The sequence below is a fragment of the Bufo bufo genome, chromosome 3 (genome assembly GCF_905171765.1).
Source record: "Bufo bufo chromosome 3, aBufBuf1.1, whole genome shotgun sequence".
NCBI lineage: Eukaryota > Metazoa > Chordata > Amphibia > Anura > Bufonidae > Bufo > Bufo bufo.
The window spans coordinates 118,719,638-118,738,598 of record NC_053391.1 but is presented as its reverse complement, the minus strand read 5'-3'; the positions used below and the strand labels follow the sequence as shown (position 1 = coordinate 118,738,598).

Sequence of the window (18,961 nt, the reverse complement as noted above, 5' to 3'; positions counted from 1 at the left end):
ACTGAGCGTGGTCATATGAATCAGACCCAAGTCTGGCTTTGGGCTGAACAGTCATGTCAGACAATACGGTTGGTATAGATACACAGCCTAAAAGCTTTAGTCTTTACATGGGGTTGTCAGACAGAGAGTCCATAGCAACCAGTTCCATTATTCAAGTCAGGCTGAATAAAAACACAGAGCCTTAAGGCACATTCACACGACCGTAAGTGTTTTGCGGTCTGTGGATTCCACATTTTGTGGAACGCACATGGCAGGCCCTATGATAGGAATGCCTATTCTTTTCCTCGGACAAGAATAGGACATGCTCTATGCGGGGCCACGGAATGGAACTACGGATGCGGATAGCACACGGTGTGCTGTCCGTATCTTTTGTGGCACCATTGAAATTAATGGGTCCGCACCCGTTCCACAAAATTAAGGAACGGCTGCAGACCCAGAATTATGGGCGTGCAAATGGACCCTTAGCAGTATTTACACCATGCTTTTCTTTATCTATTATTGACATATTAACCAGATTCACTTAAAGTCCTATTTTCCTATTTAACAGGTTATCCCTTGAAAAGTATTTGAGGGGGGAAATGCTATGACCGCTGGAACCCTCCATGATCCCCAGAACAAGGAGTTCCTAAGCTCCCTCTCTGAATGGAGTGGAAGTGTGCATGTCCATCCACTGCTCCATTCACTTCTATGGGACTGACAGACAGCGTGGACCTACATTCTCCATTCAGATAGCGGACCCTGGGACCCTTCATTCTCAGGACAGATATTTATCACCTATCCACAGAGTCTCATAGTTTTTGTGGGATAACACCTATTGCTTAAAATCAAATGATCAGGAACAGATAGAGAAAAATAATCTGCAGATGGTGGGTTCAGCCCGATTTTTTTTAGAGTTTGAAGACAAAAATAAGAACCCCGTTCAAATTACCTACAGAAAACTCATTACCCCCTTTCCAAGAATTTTTACTGTGTATGTTGTGATCACCGATCCAAGTATTAGGAATGCCATGATCTAAAATTTTTTTTTCTTTCTCTTACGCTACCAACAAATTAAGTGGTATTTTTGTTCTTTTATTAGTGTATACGTTCTGCACCAGTCACCTCAATGACATTATAAATCAACATGATGCTTATTATTTTCAACGTAATCGCTTATATTAGAAAGAGGTCATAAGTTTTGTATGTTACAGATACACATTTAAAAAAAAACAAAAAAAAAAACTGAATAAAATAAGTGTGAGTGGAGTAGAAGGTAAAAATTAAAGTCTCATTTTCTATTCACTGATTATTGGTAGGAGTAAATAAAAAGTCATCATGAGTGACAGTCACTGAAACAAATGAGAATGGTCAAATTCCAGCACATTGGGCCCTTGGTGGTTTGTCATACATAGGTCTATCTCATAACGCATGATGTCTTTTCCAAAGCCAATTAAAAAATATGTGGATTGGAACCTTTGTCAAGAAGTGTCTCGTCTTCCTTGGAACATGACTGGATAGGAATGTATGGAGTTTCAGATGTCCGGTGGATAATTTATTTAATTAATTCTTAGATTTTTAGAGTGTTTTAGGCTAGCTTCAAAGTGCTGACAGGGAATGATGGCATGGTTACCATAGTCACCGGGTTCAGGACAGTTTGCCCAACTAATTGGGGATGGTGGACCACCTGGGTACCTACAGTTGGCTTTGCCATGACGGTAGGCTGACCCAGGTTTGTGGTTCCATTTACTTGTGGGTGGGAAATGGTGTGAGCAATGTGGCTCATCATGGGCTGACTTACTGCAACAGACTGGGGGTAGATGGGTAACTGCGAGCCAAGATGGGTCATATGATTAATGGCGGCTGGGTGCACAGTGATGTGGCCGATTGGCTGAGCAGCAGTGGTTAGCTGTACAGGGCTTGACGTGGAAGGTGCAATATGAGCAATGTGCTTTGTCTGAGGCCCTGGGATGACATGGTTGAGAGTCTGGATGACAGAGGCATGAGTGGTGGCCGTGTGGGCAATCACAGTTGACTGCACCGTTGAAGCAGCAACAATATGAGTCTGTGCTGGCACCATTGCCTGAGGTGGGATCAGTGCTTGGCTGGAGAGAGGCTGTGCGTGGGGAGAGGGGACTTGCTTCTGTTGAATGGAGACGTGCTGAGGCAGAACAGTGGAATGATGGTTGAGGGAAGCTGCGTTGGACGGTACCATCTTCAAAAGCTCTAGCTGTTGACGTTTCTGTAAGGCGTTAATAGGTCTATCATCATCCATGTCCTCATCAATGTTGTCTTCACCCTCTGAAAGACAGGTACAGAATAGACAGTTAATAATTGTTTGATATTGTTTTTTGTATCTCCTAGGTCAATGAATAAGTCGAACTGCTGAGACTCCTACTAATTACAAGAGAAGGGAACCATGTCCCTTTTTGGAGTGCTAGTCAAGCATGTGGACCACTTCACCTTCATCTCTTTGGGACTGCCAGGGATAGCCGAGTACATCATTTGGCAATCTCCAGCAGAACCATAGACCTTGAATAGAGTTGTGGTGAGCACTTGAGTGGTGAGCTCCAATCAAATGGGAGACATTGGGTCCACCATTCTTGTGATCAATGGGGGTCCCAAAACTCAGATACCCACTGATCTAAGTTATCTCCTATCATCAGTGCAATCCAAGATGACGTGAGCAGAACCACATCAAATTGAGCACCGATGGAGCTGGTGATTTGGAGCCACACAAAACCTATATGATAACACCACATAGCAAAAGTGTAGTAAGTGATGGCATTTTGACTTTCCTCCTACACCTTCAGCACTACTGATGAACAGAAATCCAATGCTAACACATAAGTACAAAAGTGGGAAACGTCAACTATTGCACAGGAATTAGACCTTTGCCTTTTTCTATGCTTAAAAATCCAAAATAGTTTTTAGAAATACCCTCCAAAAACAACAGGACGGAGAGCTACCTGAAGCCGTTGAGGTAGAAGCCTGGTCATCCTCTGGTTGAACATTCTGGCGTACAATTCGGTCAATCTCCATAATATCCATCCATTGGCTGAGTTCATTCTTCAAGTCGGCCAGCCGCTGCTGTGTGGCTATTTTCTCCCTCGCCAGACGTTCCATTTCATGCTCATAATCCTTTTCTTTCCTTTTCAGACTCTGCGAAAGAAGAGAATAATGATGTCAAAATTTCCATTGACTATGCAAGAAACCGAGCGAGTAAGCCCTAACGTTTACAAAAATATTAATTCTTACGCCAGCAAAAATGAAAGTAGATCTGATCATTTGGTTAACACGCTAAAACCTGGACCATCGAAGTGGCTTACTCATGAAATATTGTTTGGTCAGGCAAGGTCGTCTCAGCACACATCATTGTGGCAGAGTACCGGTGAAGAATATCTCATGCAAATTGCAGATGGGTTTCAATTTGACCCATGATTATCATTTGTAAGTTAATGTTTCTTCAACCAGTTCATTGGCCAGTATTGCAAACCACATGTCTCTGAATGGCATGTGACCACAGATACGAATCCCACATATGGAGCAGAAAGAACATCTGATCTGTTATTTTTTCCAAAATTATTCAGAAATTGTGTTTGAAATAGCAGAGAAAAGTATAAAGTAGGGCAGAGAGGGAGAGAGAAAATAGGAGCGAGGCGTGGGGACTATGGGTGTCATTTATGATCACTTTTGTGGCATATATCTGGCGCAGATTATGTCACACACTATAAAAGTGGGTGTAGTGTGGGTGGGAATGGGTCAGTAGGCCCCTCTCATTGATCATTTTCTACCCCTGGTTTAGGCTTAGAAAATGGTCTAAATGTAAGACAGCAAGAAAGCAGTCTCAAATTTAAAATCAGTGGTGGATACGCCGAAGTTATGTAGAGGCCAGCACCTCTTCATAACTTCAGCAATCCACCGTCAGATATAGGGCTTAAAAGGGGTCTAAAACACCGGTCTTAATCTTTATTTCAGTGTTCTGCATCCATTTGGGGGTCTTCTGAAGGGAGTCATATGCACGGTTTGTGATTTAAAGGTGTTGTCCAGTTTCCAATATTGATGACGTATCCTCAGAACTGCTGTTTGAAGAAAGTGCAGCCCTCCTGTGAGCACTGCCTTCTCTTCTCATTCTCTTTAATGAAACAGAGTGCAACTACAACTGCTCCTTCCCATTCAAGTGAATGGGACAGAGGAGCTGTAATTACATTGCTCGCTGGTGCGATGTCGACGGTAAACAGTAAAGAGAATGCAGACCCTCTCAGGAGCACTGCGTTCTCTTCAAACAGCTGATCTTCCAGGGAGCTAGATCATCGCCAACCTGATATTGATGACCTATCCTAAGAACAGGTCATCAATATTGGAAACTGGACATCCCCTTTAAATGCTGTGGATTGGACGAGTGTCCTATAAATTTAGCAGAGCACAGGTAAAAAAAAAAAAAAAAAAAAAAAAAAACATTTTGAATTTGCACAGCATGCCACTTTTTTTTTTTTCATTCCCCTCCTCGCAACAGAAGTCACAACACAATGCTCGATCCATTAAACACCAGACATCAATGGTGTCCCGGACAGACCCTTATAACTGACAAATAGTTACATAGTTAATACGGTTGAAAAAAGACAAATGTCCATCAAGTTCAACCAAGGGATAGGTGGGGACGCGAATCCCAGAAGGAAGTGAGACTCAGATTTCTACAAGTTTTCATAAAGCATTAATGTTTTTTACTTTTAAGAATTAATCTAAACCCTTTTTGAAACTGTCCTGTACTGTTCCTGCTGTGACCAAATCCTGAGGAAGTCTATTCCACAGATTCACAGTTCTTACAGTAAAGAAGCTTTGAGGCCTCTGGAGACTGAACTTTTTCTTCTCCAGTCGGAGGCAGTGCCCCCTTGTCTTTTGAGCACATTTTACATGGAACAGCTTTTCGCCGTATTTTTTGTATGGCCCATTTATATACTTGTATAGGTTAATCATGTCCCCCCCCTTAAACGTCTCTTCTCAAGACTAAATAAATTAAATTATTTTAATCTTTCTTCATAACTAAGACCCTCCATGCCCCTTATCATTTTAGTCGCTCCTCCTCTGTACTTTTTCCAGCTGCAGTGCATCCTTTCTATGGACTGGTGCCCAGAACTGGACTGCATATTCCAGATGAGGCCGCACCAACGCTTTGTAAAGTGGTAATATTACATCCCTGCCCCGCGAGTCCATGCCTCGTTTAATGCATGACAATATCCTGGTGGCCTTAGAAGCAGCCGATTGACATTGTGTGCTGTAATTTAATCTACCCTCCACAAGGACACCCAAATCCTTCTCAATAAGTGACTATCCCAGTGCTACATCCCCTAGGACATATGAGGCACAGAGATTATTACTACCAAGATGCATAACTTTACATTTGTCCACATTGAACCTCATTTGCCAAGTTGATGCCCAATCACTCAGAGTGTTCAAGTCAGCTTGTAGTTTGTGGACATCTTCCATAGACCGTACAGTTCTACACAACTTAGTGTTATCTGCAAAAATAGATATGGTGCTATTAATCCCATCCTCAATATCATTAATAAATAAATTAAATAATAAAGGGCCCAGCACTGAACCTTGGGGTACACCACTTATAACCTGGGACCATTTTGAATAGGGATTCATCAGGGTTCTGACATGGTGTCTGGCACTTCGATGGGAAGAACAGTGCTGTATGCTGCGTTACTTTTGCAGTCAAATCTGAATGAAATGCTAGTGGCAGTATGATCATAGGCTTGTCACGGGGGGGGTTACTTTGCTTGAAAACTACAATGATAAAGGGTGCAAAATTATGGTGCTGTGTCTGCTCATGGCAGGCGTGAAAACATGTCTTGCCTAATAAGTATGGTGCCAAAATGAACCATGCTTATTAACCGGGTAGTTGCTCCCCGTTGGTGCTTTTACGGCGCTCACTAACGGGCTTTAAAGGGTCACTGGCTCAATAGAAGTCTATAGGCCCGTCCTGATTCTATCCTCTGCAGCAAGGAGAGAAACAGCAATATGCGAGCACTTCTCTTGTCTCGTTCTAGGGATTGGTGGGGCCCTCAGCCCTCCATGGCATATCAAAAGTTTTTTAAAAACTCAACCTGTACCGTAGCCTTTTTATGGCGGTGTAGGTTTAGCCCTGCGTGGGTGTCCCTTGCCAGACTGTCTAGTGACCGCAGGTCGTATACTCAGAGAATCCGATCCTGGCTGTTTACGATATGTGCGCCTTTTAGTTACCGTACTTTTGGTAAATCTTGCCAACTACTCTATTCACGGGTCACAGGTGTAAAATACGTCATTAATAGTAAATGTGGGTCTCTATACCCAGAGATTATGTCGAGCTACACGGAGATGGAACAAATAAAGACATCTACAAAAGCATCTTCTTGGATTGCATCTGTAAATCATGGAAACGACTAAAGTTTCACAATGAAACGCACAAATCCAATGTAACTGTTCCTGTAAAATAAAATCAGATTACTGAGGAATCATGAGGAACAGAAGTTACACTTATAAGCTGAGCTCTGATTTAAATTTGATTCGAAGAATGTTGCGTAAAAAAGGTGGGCCCCATGAAGGGCGAAGAAAAAGGAAGAAGTCTTGCAGTAGACGGCTAGAGCATTGCTCCTTTAAGACTGCCCTCCCTCCTGTTCCCTCAGTGGGGACTGACACACGTGTCAGCAGGCACGTCACATCCCCCCCCCTCTCACAAGTGCCGGCCCTCCCTCCCCCATGCCTCTTGCTCTTTTTCTGCTGGGAAACTAACTGGACTAGAGCCAGGACTAAGCTCTGCCCCCTGTCTGCGCACATTCCATGTAAGGCTTACACAAACAGCCTGCCAGCAGCCCTCACCCATGTGCTCCGAGCCGCATGCCGGGTGTGGAGACCTGCTCACTCTAAGCTGTGGACTCTGGAAAGGAACAAGTTAAAAAGAAGAAGAAAAAACACATTCTAATGAGGATTCCATCCTGAATAACCGCTGACACAGGCTGGCGCATTTTTCATTTCTAGCACTAGAATTTCCAACGTCTGCCACTGACAAAGCAAATCCTACGCCTGTGCAACGGCTATCTGCCGAGTAACAGGCAAAAACGAATAGTGTAGACGCCATTTTCCCAATTGTGACAGGTCAACGCAGAGATCATTCACGTATAGCCACCTAGTCCAAAACGCCAAAGGGAAACTGATGGCAAAACTGATCCCACAGGTTATCAGTGGTGAAACACCCCGCCCCCCCCCCCCCCAAAACAGATAGACAGTTACAAGCAACACGTCTCTGAGTTTAGGTGGACAAACATCAGATAGGAGAAGGTTGATGGTTGAACAGCAGATCGTCTGAGGAGCAATTTGTTTCGCAGACAAGGCCTAACACATTTTAGTCCATCTTGGCCGTTACAGTTGCTCAAACTAACCATACGTGTTCAATGAAACCGTGCGATGGACGAAAGATCTTTCTGGGATCGTTCCTTTGAAGGAAGATCTTTGGTCGATGAATGATCTTTCTTTAAATTCTGCTCCTCTGCAGAACAGAAGGCGTACGCAGATGTGAGCTCAGCCTTTTGTTTCCATTTTTCTTTTTGAGGAAAAAGGTCAATTGAATGAACACAACATCTGCATGGAGGATGTATGTTCACTCCGTGGGCTCAAGGTACTCTCATACTAAACAGGTACAGGTCAACTATGGGAAAAACATCCTATGACTGACACAACAGCCCTGTGGAATAAGTTGGTGTTATATAAATAAGAAATAAATGAAAAATTGTTCCATCATAGTCATATAGCCAACCATCAGTGAGCATCTTCTACATATGTCAATTAAAGCAACTGTCTATTTATGACCCAAAAATGATATGGAGGCAGTAGCTTCAGATGATGCTTACCTGCTATTTACTTTCCTCAGATCTTGCACCCTGGCTGCTTTTTAGCTTATCTTTATTGATCGCAGCATATGATCTATGACTACAATTTATCTACCTACCTACAAGGAACAAGAGGTAGTCTAAGACACACCTCCCTGCTCATCATTGGTCCAGGCTACTGCTCTCTCCTCCTGTAGCTCCACCTCCTCAGAATTATTGCTGTGTTTAAGCATAAATTCATCCCGGGCTCACCAGGAAGTCAGTGCAAGGAGAGCGAATTTCTATTATGGCAAGGGCTAGGATAATTAAAGGAGAGGTTAGGAAAACGACAGCTTATTGCTACACATATACTGAGAGAAATAAGGCTTAATTAAGAGGGCTCTGGATGGGCTGCTTCCTTATAGAAGACTAAAGGAATGACTGGAAAGGTTCAATTTTCCGGGATCCTAAACAGGTCTTGATTCTGAATGCTGAGGTGTAGGGCCTAGCAGAGAATGATTTCCTTTGGATAGGTCATTAGTATCTGATCAGGGAGCAGTGGTGGCTGTGCTTGCACACTATAGAATAAAGTGACAGCCTCTCTGCTGGACGGAACCGTGGGAGTGCACATAGCCACGCATGCGCAGCAGCTACGGTTCTGGCCACCTTGTATAGGCGCTGCAGCCCCTGGAAAGGAGCAATGTATAATGTGATGGAAAAATGCATCAAGCTAGCAAAGGAGGCAATATGGACAATCACAATACATTAGTAAGTGCCTTGTATTAACTTTCTCTACATGATAAATGCCATTTGCTGAAGTGAGACAACCCATTTAATGACTCTCACCGTTATAATAATCAGTAAATGTCATGTCAACTTTATCAGATCATCTTGGCATCTGTGCTAAACTTTAGACATTTGTTGCTGTAAGTTGCTAACCCTTGTATCACTGGATGGTGGTTATGCAAGAATGTAAAAATATAAAAAAAATGCTATACCTTGCCTTAGCGGAAGAAGGTGGTCATGACTTAAAATAGAACAAATCTTTAGTTAACCACTTCCTGACCGCCCATCTCTGAACGTCCATTCAGAGATGGCAGCTGCACGCTAATCATGCAGCTGCCGAGCGGGGGGCCCGCTGTCAGTGACAGCAGGGCAACCCAGAGAGAAGGCAGGGACAGTTCCCAGGTGTCCCTGCCTTCTAGATCGCTGTATACACCGGGGCCGGGAGAGTGCAGGAGCTGTCGGGTCTTCCACAGACCTCGGTCAGCCCTGCACTGAAGCTGTACAGCGCTGTATTCTGCTGTACAGCCTCTCTGGGGGGTGTATTTCCCCTGTAACTGGGGCTACTATGTCAGCCCCAGTTATAGGAGAAATAAACACTGAAAAAATAAGTGAAGTTAATTGTCCCCCAGAGGTCTTGTATGACCTTATGGAGGACGCAAAGTGTAAAATAAAAAATATAAAGTGTTTATAAATAAATAAAAAAAAGGTTTCACATGTAAAAAAAAAATAAAAAATCCCCAATTAGTAACACAAATAAAAATAAAATAAAAAGTTAAAACTAGAAAAAAAATTATAAAATAGACATATTTGGTATTGCCGCATCTGTGACGGCCGGCTCTATAAATATATCATATGATCCACCCCGTCGGATAAACACCATAAAAAATAAAAACTGTAAAAAAAAAGCTATTTTTGTCACCTTACATCACAAAAAGTGCAACACCAAGTGATCAAAAAGGCGTATGTCCCACAAAATGGTACTAATAAAACAGTCACCTGATACCACAAAAAATGAGCCCCTACATAAGAAAATCACTCAAAAAATAAAAAACCTATAGCTCTCAGAACATGGAGACAATAAAACATCATTTTTTGTTTTCGTTTCAAAAATGCTATTATTGTGTTAAAGTGAAATACATTTTTAAAAAGTATACATATTAGGTATAGCCGCGTCCGTAACAACCAGCTCTATAACAATATCACATGACCTAACCACTCACATGAACACCGGTGAACACCAGTAGAAAGAGGGAGGTGCTCATGCCGCTCTACAGAGCACTAGTGAGACCTCATTTGGAGTATTGTGCTCAGTACTGGAGGCCATATCTCCAGAAGGATATTGATACTTTGCAGAGAGTTCAGAGAAGAGCTACTAAACTGGTACATGGATTGCAGGATAAAACTTACCAGGAAAGATTAAAGGACCTTAACATGTATAGCTTGGAAGAAAGACAGAGGGGATATGATAGAAACTTTTAAGGTAAAAGAGGAGAGAATATTTAAAAGAAGAAAAACTGCTACAAGAGGACATAGTTTTGAGAGGGGCAAAGGTTTAAAAGTGATATCAGGAAGTATTACTTTACTGAGAGAGTAGTGGACGCATGGAATAGCCTTCCTGCAGAAGTGGTAGCTGCAAATACAGTGAAGGAGTTTAAGCATGCATGAGATAGGCATAAGGCCATCCTTCATATAAGATAGGGCCAAGGGCTATTCATAGTATTCAGTATATTGGGCAGACTAGATGGGCCAAATGGTTCTTATCTGCCGACACATTCTATGTTCTATGTTTCTAAAATAAAAACAGTGCCAAAAAAGCAATTTTTTGTCACCTAACATCACATAAAGTGCAATACCAAGCGATCAAAAAGGCGTATGCCCCCAAAATAGTACCAATCAAACAGTTACCTCATCCCGCAAAAAATGAGACCCTACCTAAGAGAATCGGTCAAAAAATAAAAAAGCTATGGCTCTCAGACTATGGAGACACAAACATTTTTTGGTTTCAAAAATGCTATTATTGTGTAAAACTTAAATAAATAAGAAAAAGTATACATATTAGGTATTGCCGTGTCCGTAACAACCTTCTCTATAAAAATATCACATGACTTAACCCCTCAGGTGAACACTGTAAAAATAAATAAATACTGTGCCAAAACAACACATTTTTTGTCACCTTGCCCCATACAGTGTAATAATGATTGATCGGAAAATCATTGGTACATCATCAATGGTACCAATAAAAACATCAACTCTTCCTGCAAAAAACGAGCCTCTGCACAAGACGATTGGCAGAAAAAATAAAATAAAAATGGCGTTTCAAAAATGCTTTATTACTTAAAACTGAAACAAACAAAGAAAGTAGACATATTTGATATCATTGCGTCCGTAACAACCTGTTCTATAAAAAATAGCACATGATCTACCCTGTCAGATGAATGTAAAAAATAAAAAAAGTGCCAAAACAACCATTTTTGGGTTACCTTGCCTCACAAAAAATATATAGAGCAATTTAAAATCATATGTACCCCAAAATAGTACCAATAAAACTGGCATCTTATCCCCTAGTTTCCAAAATGGGGTCAACTTTTGGGAGTTTCTACTGTTAGGTGCATCAGGGGGGCTTCAAATGGGACATGGCATCTAAAAACCAGTTCAGCAAAATCTGCCTTCCAAAAACCATCCTTTTCTTGTGCGCCCTGCCGTGTGCACCACATGTGGGGTGTTTATGTAAACCGCAGAATCAGGGTAATAAATATTACGTTTTGTTTGGCTGTTAACCATTGATGTGTTAAAGAAAAAATGGATTAAAATGAAAAAATCTGCCAAAAAAGGGAAATTTTGAAATTTCATCTCCATTTTCCTTTAATTCTTGTGGCACACCTAAAGGGTTAACAAAGTTTGTAAAATCAGTTTTGAGTCACTTGAGGGGTGCAGTTTCTACAATGGGGTCATTTATAGGGGGTATCCACTATGTAAGCCCCACAAAGTGACTTCAGACCTGAACTGGTCCTTAAAAAGTGGGTATTGGAAATTTTCTTAAAAATTTTAAGAATTGCTTCTAAACTTCTAAGCCTTATACGTCCTAAAAAATAAAAGGACATTTCCAAAATGATGCCAACATAAAGTAGACATATGGAGAATGTTAAGTAATAAATATTTTATGATGTATCACTTTCTGTTTTAAAAGCAGAGAAATTGAAATTTTGAAAATTGCAAATTTTTCTAAATATTTGGTAAATTTGGGATTTTTTTCATAAATAAAAGGTGAAATATATTGACTCAAATTTATGACTGTCATGAAGTACAATGCGTCATGAGAAAACAATCTCTGAATGACTTGTTTGGTGCGGATCCGTCATGGATCTGCACAGACGGATCCATTCAGATAATACAACCGTTTGCATCCGTTCAGAACGGATCCGTTTGTATTATCTTTAACATAGCCAAGACGGATCCATCTTTAACACCATTGAAAGTCAATGGAGGACGGATCAGTTTTCTATTGTGCCAGTAAAAACGGATCCGTCCCCATTGACTTACATTGTGTGTCAGAACGGATCCGTTTGGCTGAGTTTTGTCAGACGCTGCAAGCAGCGTTTTGGTGTCCGCCTCCAAAGCGGAATGGAGATGGAACTGATGCAAACTGATGCATTCTGAGCCGATCCTTTTCCATTCAGAATGCATTAGAATGCAAACTGATCCGTTTTGGACCGCTTGTGAGAGCCCTGAACCGATCTCACAAACGTAAACCAAAACGCCAGTGTGAAAGTTGACTAATAAATACCCAAGAAATAAAGACATAGCCCAGAGCTACTCTGCTAGTGTGTGTGAATACCACAAGTGCCTGGATGGCGTGTATCTTCTATGATATTTTTATCTGTATATCCTTATAGAGGATATAGCACAAAATGGCATCAAAGTACTTGCTCTACCACAAAGTAAAGGGCCCGTGGCCCCCAGTTGCTGGTGACATTGTAACGCAGCCTGTCAGTGCTTCTTCCACTACCGGACGCCGAGCAGGCTGGCTGTGATAGGTGGAGGTAGCTAACGCTGCAGCCACATGTAGAAGAACCTCGTTGCAATGTTTGTAACCTATAGAGTAATTAGGGTAATCTGGTCTGAACCAAGGGGACTTATCAAACTTACAATGCTGTGAAATCAACCTATTATTTGGCTGATCCTGAAACTACAGATAGTTTTGCCATCTTTTTTGGGTCGCTAAATAAAACATAATTATTATAAACCTAATTCTGATTTATGTTTTATTTACAAAAAAATATAAACTAAGCTCCTTATTATTTAGATTAAAGGGGTTTTCGTGAATTTTGATATTGAAGGTCTGTCCTCAGGACAGGCCATCAATATCTGCTCTGTGGGGGGTCCGACTGTGACATCACGTTCATCGGTCACATGGGCCTAGGTCAGTGATAGGCAAACTGCGGCTCTCCAGCTGTTGCAGAACTACAACTCCCAGCATGCAAAGACTGCCTACAGCTTTCAGCCTACAGCAGGGCATGGTGGGAGTTGTAGTTTTGCAACAGCTGGAGAGCCGCAGTTTGCCTATCACTGGCCTAGGTGCAGCAAGTGAATGGACCTATGCTGCAATAACAATCACAGCCATGTGCTTAGTAAGCTGACAAGAGGGTACAGCTCTCTCCAGAACAGGGTGGTCTATTCAGTCAGCTAAGTAGGAGTAACGGACCCCCACCGATAAGAGGTCATCAACATCAAAATCCCTGAAAACCTCTTTAACCCCTTCCAGACCTCCGCCATACATGTAGAAGTCTGGTATTTAAACATAGTGTGAACTCAAAAGCTGTGCGGATGTCATAGCTGCGGTTTTACATTGCAGACATCCGAAGCTAATCTCTGCGATTGGCGATAACGCCGATCACAGACATTTAAGCCCTCAGATGCCATGGTCAACTGTGACCACGGCATCTGAGCGGCTTTTTCCCCAGGAGCGGTGCACGGTGAACACCATAATAGAAAAAAAAATTCAATGGCTGATTTCATAAAAAGTAATCAAAAAGTCATATACACTCCAAAATGTTATCAATATAATCTGCAGACTGTCCCGCAGAAAATGAGCTCTCACAGTTCTGTAGACATAACTATAAAAAAGTTAAAGTCATCAAACAGACGTTTTAATTTTTGGTAAATATGAAAACACAAGAAAAACTATATAAATGTGGTGGGAGAATGAAGGCAACAGATCAGTTTCACCGCATAAGGAACGATGTAAAAATGAAACCTATAAAACTGTAGCAAAATTGTGGTGGGTTTTCCCCCTCGCATCCACTCCATTTGGAATTTTTTTTCCAGCTTTCTACCAAATTTTATGCAATATTTAATGGTGCCATTAGAAAGTAAAACTTGCCCCGCAAAAAACATGCCCTCATACAGCTACGTGAACGTAAAAATTATTTTAAAAAATTATCACTTTGGGAAGGAAGTAAAAAACTGAACCCGCATACAGTGCGCTCTCTCTCTTACATATATATACACACTCACCTAAAGAATTATTCGGAACACCTGTTCTATTTCTCATTAATGCAATTATCTAGTCAACCAATCACATGGCAGTTGCTTCAATGCATTTAGGGGGGTGGTCCTGGTCAAGACAATCTCCTGAACACCAAACTGAATGTCAGAATGGGAAAGAAAGGTGATTTAAGCAATTTTGCGCGTGGCATGGTTGTTGGTGCCAGACGGGCCGGTCTGAGTATTTCACAATCTGCTCAGTTACTGGGATTTTCACGCACAACCATTTCTAGGGTTTACAAAGAATGGTGTGAAAAGGGAAAAACATCCAGTATGCGGCAGTTCTGTGGGCAAAAATAACTTGTGGATGCTAGAGGTCAGAGGAGAATGGGCCGACTGATTCAAGCTGATAGAAGAGCAACGTTGACTGAAATAACCACTCGTTACAACCGAGGTATGCAGCAAAGCATTTGTGAAGCCACAACACGCACAACCTTGAGGCGGATGGGCTACAACAGCAGAAGACCCCACCGGGTACCACTCATCTCCACTACAAATAGGAAAAAGAGGCTACAATTTGCACGAGCTAACAAAAATTGGACTGTTAAAGACTGGAAAAATGTTGCCTGGTCTGTTGAGTCTCGATTTCTATTGAGACATTCAAATGGTAGAGTCCGAATTTGGCGTAAACAGAATGAGAACATGTATCCATCATGCCTTGTTACCACTGTGCAGGCTTGTGGTGGTGGTGTAATGGTGTGGGGGATGTTTTCTGGGCACACTTTAGGCCCCTTAGTGCCAATTGGGCATCGTTTAAATGCCACGGGCTACCTGAGCATTGTTTCTGACCATGTCCATCCCTTCATGACCACCATGTACCCATCCTCTGATGGCTACTTCCAGCAGGATAATGTACCATGTCACAAAGCTCGAATCATTTCAAATTGGTTTCTTGAACATGACAATGAGTTCACTGTACTAAAATGCCCCCCACAGTCACCAGATCTCAACCCAATAGAGCATCTTTGGGATGTGGTGGAACGGGAGCTTCGTGCCCTGGATGTGCATCCCTCAAATCTCCATCAACTGCAAGATGCTATCCTATCGATATGGGCCAACATTTCTAAAGAATGCTATCAGCACCTTGTTGAATCAATGCCACGTAGAATTAAGGCAGTTCTGAAGGCAAAAGGGGGTCCAACACAGTATTAGTGTGGTGTTCCTAATAATTCTTTAGGTGAGTATATATATATATATATATATATATATATATATATATATATACAGTACAGACCAAAAGTTTGGACACACCTTCTCATTCAAAGAGTTTTCTTTATTTTCATGACTATGAAGGCATCAAAACTATGAATTAACACATGTGGAATTATATACATAACAAACAAGTGTGAAACAACTGAAAATATGTCATATTCTAGGTTCTTCAAAGTAGCCACCTTTTGCTTTGATTACTGCTTTGCACACTCTTGGCATTCTCTTGATGAGCTTCAAGAGGTAGTCCCCTGAAATGGTCTTCCAACAGTCTTGAAGGAGTTCCCAGAGATGCTTAGCACTTGTTGGCCCTTTTGCCTTCACTCTGCGGTCCAGCTCACCCCAAACCATCTCGATTGGGTTCAGGTCCGGTGACTGTGGAGGCCAGGTCATCTGGCGCAGCACCCCATCACTCTCCTTCATGGTCAAATAGCCCTTACTTTCAAAGTTTTCCCAATTTTTCGGCTGACTGACTGACCTTCATTTCTTAAAGTAATGATGGCCACTCGTTTTTCTTTACTTAGCTGCTTTTTTCTTGCCATAATACAAATTCTAACAGTCTATTCAGTAGGACTATCAGCTGTGTATCCACCTGACTTCTCCTCAACGCAGCTGATGGTCCCAACCCCATTTATAAGGCAAGAAATCCCACTTATTAAACCTGACAGGGCACACCTGTGAAGTGAAAACCATTTCAGGGGACTACCTCTTGAAGCTCATCAAGAGAATGTCAAGAGTGTGCAAAGCAGTAATCCAAGCAAAAGGTGGCTACTTTGAAGAACCTAGAATATGACCTATTTTCAGTTGTTTCACACTTGTTTGTTATGTATATAATTCCACATGTGTTAATTCATAGTTTTGATGCCTTCAGTGTGAATCTACAATTTTCATAGTCATGAAAATAAAGAAAACTCTTTGAATGAGAAGGTGTGTCCAAACTTTTGGTCTGTACTGTATGTATAATATAAAACAAACGGCTGTTCAGTGGGATGTTTAGCATGTTTACTGGGCAAACAGTTGGAGTAATGGTCCACAGCTTGATCAGAGGCAAAAAAACAGCCTTTACTTTCATTATGCTAGATAACAGTATGTGGAATCATGAGGCATAGCAACAGTCCAGGTTCAGAGCTGAACCCAGACATATCCCCATTTTCACCCAGGCAGCCCCCCTAATATCAGCATCGGAGAATTTCATGCTCCAATCCTCTGCCTGACCAGAATTGCGCAGGGCAAAGGCTGCTTTTGGAGATATGGTGATGTACTGGGCTCTCCATAGGGACGGCTAGGCGGAGCAGCCCTAATGGGTACATTTTAAAACGGCTAGGGCAGCGCTAAAGCCTGCCCATCAGAGCCGGTGAGGTCACCGGCAACACTGCTAGGCGGAAGTTTCTGCCTAGCAATGTGCTATTGCAAACCAAAAAGCCCTTGCCCTGCACGATCAAGCACAGGTCACGGGAGAGCATTGAAGCGCGAAATGCTCTGATGCTCATATCAGGGGGGCCAGAGAGGTGAAGATGGGGATGTGTCCAGGTGCCGCTCTGCACCTGGACAACCCCTTTAAACACAGGTACAATGCAACTGTCTGAGACTTTTCACATTTTATTCCAAACACTATTTGTATTAGGTTATTTCCCACATATTTCATAAAAAAAATAAAAGTTAAAAGTTATAATTCTTAACATTATTTTACCCAATAAAAGAAACAATGCAACCAAAGCACTGATTATGTGAGTTGTAAAGGAAATGTGTCATCTGAAAAGGACCCATTGTATAAATTACGTTGTTATGTTAAACATATTTTTTAATGTTTATTTTTATTTTCCATCTCAATATCTATATTTAAACAAAAACCATAAAATCCTACAGTTTACGCACTGGCCACTAAGCCTAATATTAGGCGCCACTTCTTGGTCTGTACAGATCACTTTACTGTAGTTACCTGCTTATCTGTCATTCTAATCCTGCCTGTAATGATATCACCTCTGTGTATAGATAAGACTGGATCCACCATTCACAATAGGCCATTGTCAGAACTTATCTATTCTTTCCTTGTACAATGACCTCTGCACAGATCACAGAGCGTGCCTAGAAAACTCTCGCATAGATGTCAATGAGGTCCCCTCCTGACCATTGTGTCTATGGTCCATGGGGCTGCTGTAAAAGCAATTCTTCAAATGCTTTTTAAAGAGGACCTTTCACCGATCCTGACATTATGAACTAAGTATCCTGACATATACAGCGGCGCCCAGGGATCTCACTACACTTACTATTATCCCTGGGCGCCGCTCCGTTCTCCCCCGTTATGTCCTCCGGTATGTTCGGGGACTTGGTTATAGTAGGCGGAGTCTGCCCTTGTTCTGCTGGGCGTCTCCTTCTCCTAGGCTGTAGCGCTGGCCAATCGCATCGCAGAGCTCACAGCCTGGGAGAAAAAAACCTCCCAGGCTGTGAGCTCTGCGCTGCGATTGGCCAGCGCTACAGCCTGGGAGAAGGAGACGCCCAGGAGAACAAGGGCAGTCTCCTCCTATAACCAAGTCTCCGCCTACTATAACCAAGTGACTGAACATACCGGAGGACATAGCAGGAGAACGGAGCGGCGCCCAGGGATAATAGTAAGTGCAGTGAGATCCCTGGGCGCCGCTGTATATGTCATGATACTTCGTTCACAATGTCAGGATCGGTGAAAGGTCCTCTTTAAATACTGTTAAAGAGGACCTTTCACTAGATTAAAAAAACTAAACTAAGTATACAGACATGTAGAGCGGCGCCCAGGGATCCCCCTGTACATACTATTATCCCTGGGCGCCGCTCCGTTCGCCCGGTATAGCCTCCGGTATCTTCACATGTTAGGCTCCACCCAGTGGAACCTGCCGGCGTCTCCTTCTCCTATGCTGTAGCGCTGGCCAATCGCAGCGCTCAGCTCATAGCCTGAGAGTTTTTTTTTCTCTCAGGCTATGAGCTGAGCGCTGCGATTGGCCAGAGCTACAGCCTGGGAGAAAGAGACGCCGGCAGGTTCCACTGGGTGGAGCCTAACATGTGAAGATACCGGAGGCTATACCGGGCGAACGGAGCGGCGCCCAGGGATAATAGTAAGTGCAGGGGGATCCCTGGGCGCTGCTCTACATGTCTGTATACTTAGTTTAGATTTTTTAATCTAGTGAAAGGTCCTCTTTAAGAAAAGCTCAGGCAAGATGGCCGCCCCCATAATCATGTTCAGGAAATAGAATTAAAAAAGTCTCTAATCAGAAAATAAAAAGAGATTAGAATAAAAGGATATGTGTTACTAAATTATATTATAAAATATTTTATATTTTATTAAAACTATATCTTTAACTGGCATATCAAATTTTTGGTAACACATTTCCTTTAACTGTTTAATACCCTTTGAATTTGTGTGCAAAGTTCTTTATTTGTGGATTATAATACGTACTTGTTAGAGCGCTTTAACAAATCACATATTAACCACAAGGAACTTTGAAAAGTTCATAAGTTCAAAAATAAAATAAAAAAATCACTAGAAAGCCCTGGAATCTAATGTTAGTGTTTGTTCTGTCTGAAGCTTCCAAAATAGTCACCTTTAAAGAGAACCTGACATGTCT

General features: G+C 42.1%; 1 protein-coding gene across 2 annotated transcripts in view; it reads right to left on the bottom strand.

Moving 5' to 3' along the window:
- Positions 1 to 309: 309 nt before the first annotated feature.
- The window catches only part of MNT (MAX network transcriptional repressor), an 85,996-nt gene continuing 67,344 nt past the window's right edge, over positions 310 to 18,961 (bottom strand). For both annotated transcript variants that reach the window (XM_040423499.1, XM_040423500.1), the window contains 2 exons: positions 2,946 to 3,138; positions 310 to 2,277 (listed from right to left, as the gene is read on the bottom strand). In XM_040423499.1, the coding sequence (XP_040279433.1) occupies positions 1,565 to 2,277; positions 2,946 to 3,138 (906 nt within the window). In that variant the 3' untranslated portion in view covers positions 310 to 1,564. The remainder of the gene's footprint in view (positions 2,278 to 2,945; positions 3,139 to 18,961) is intronic.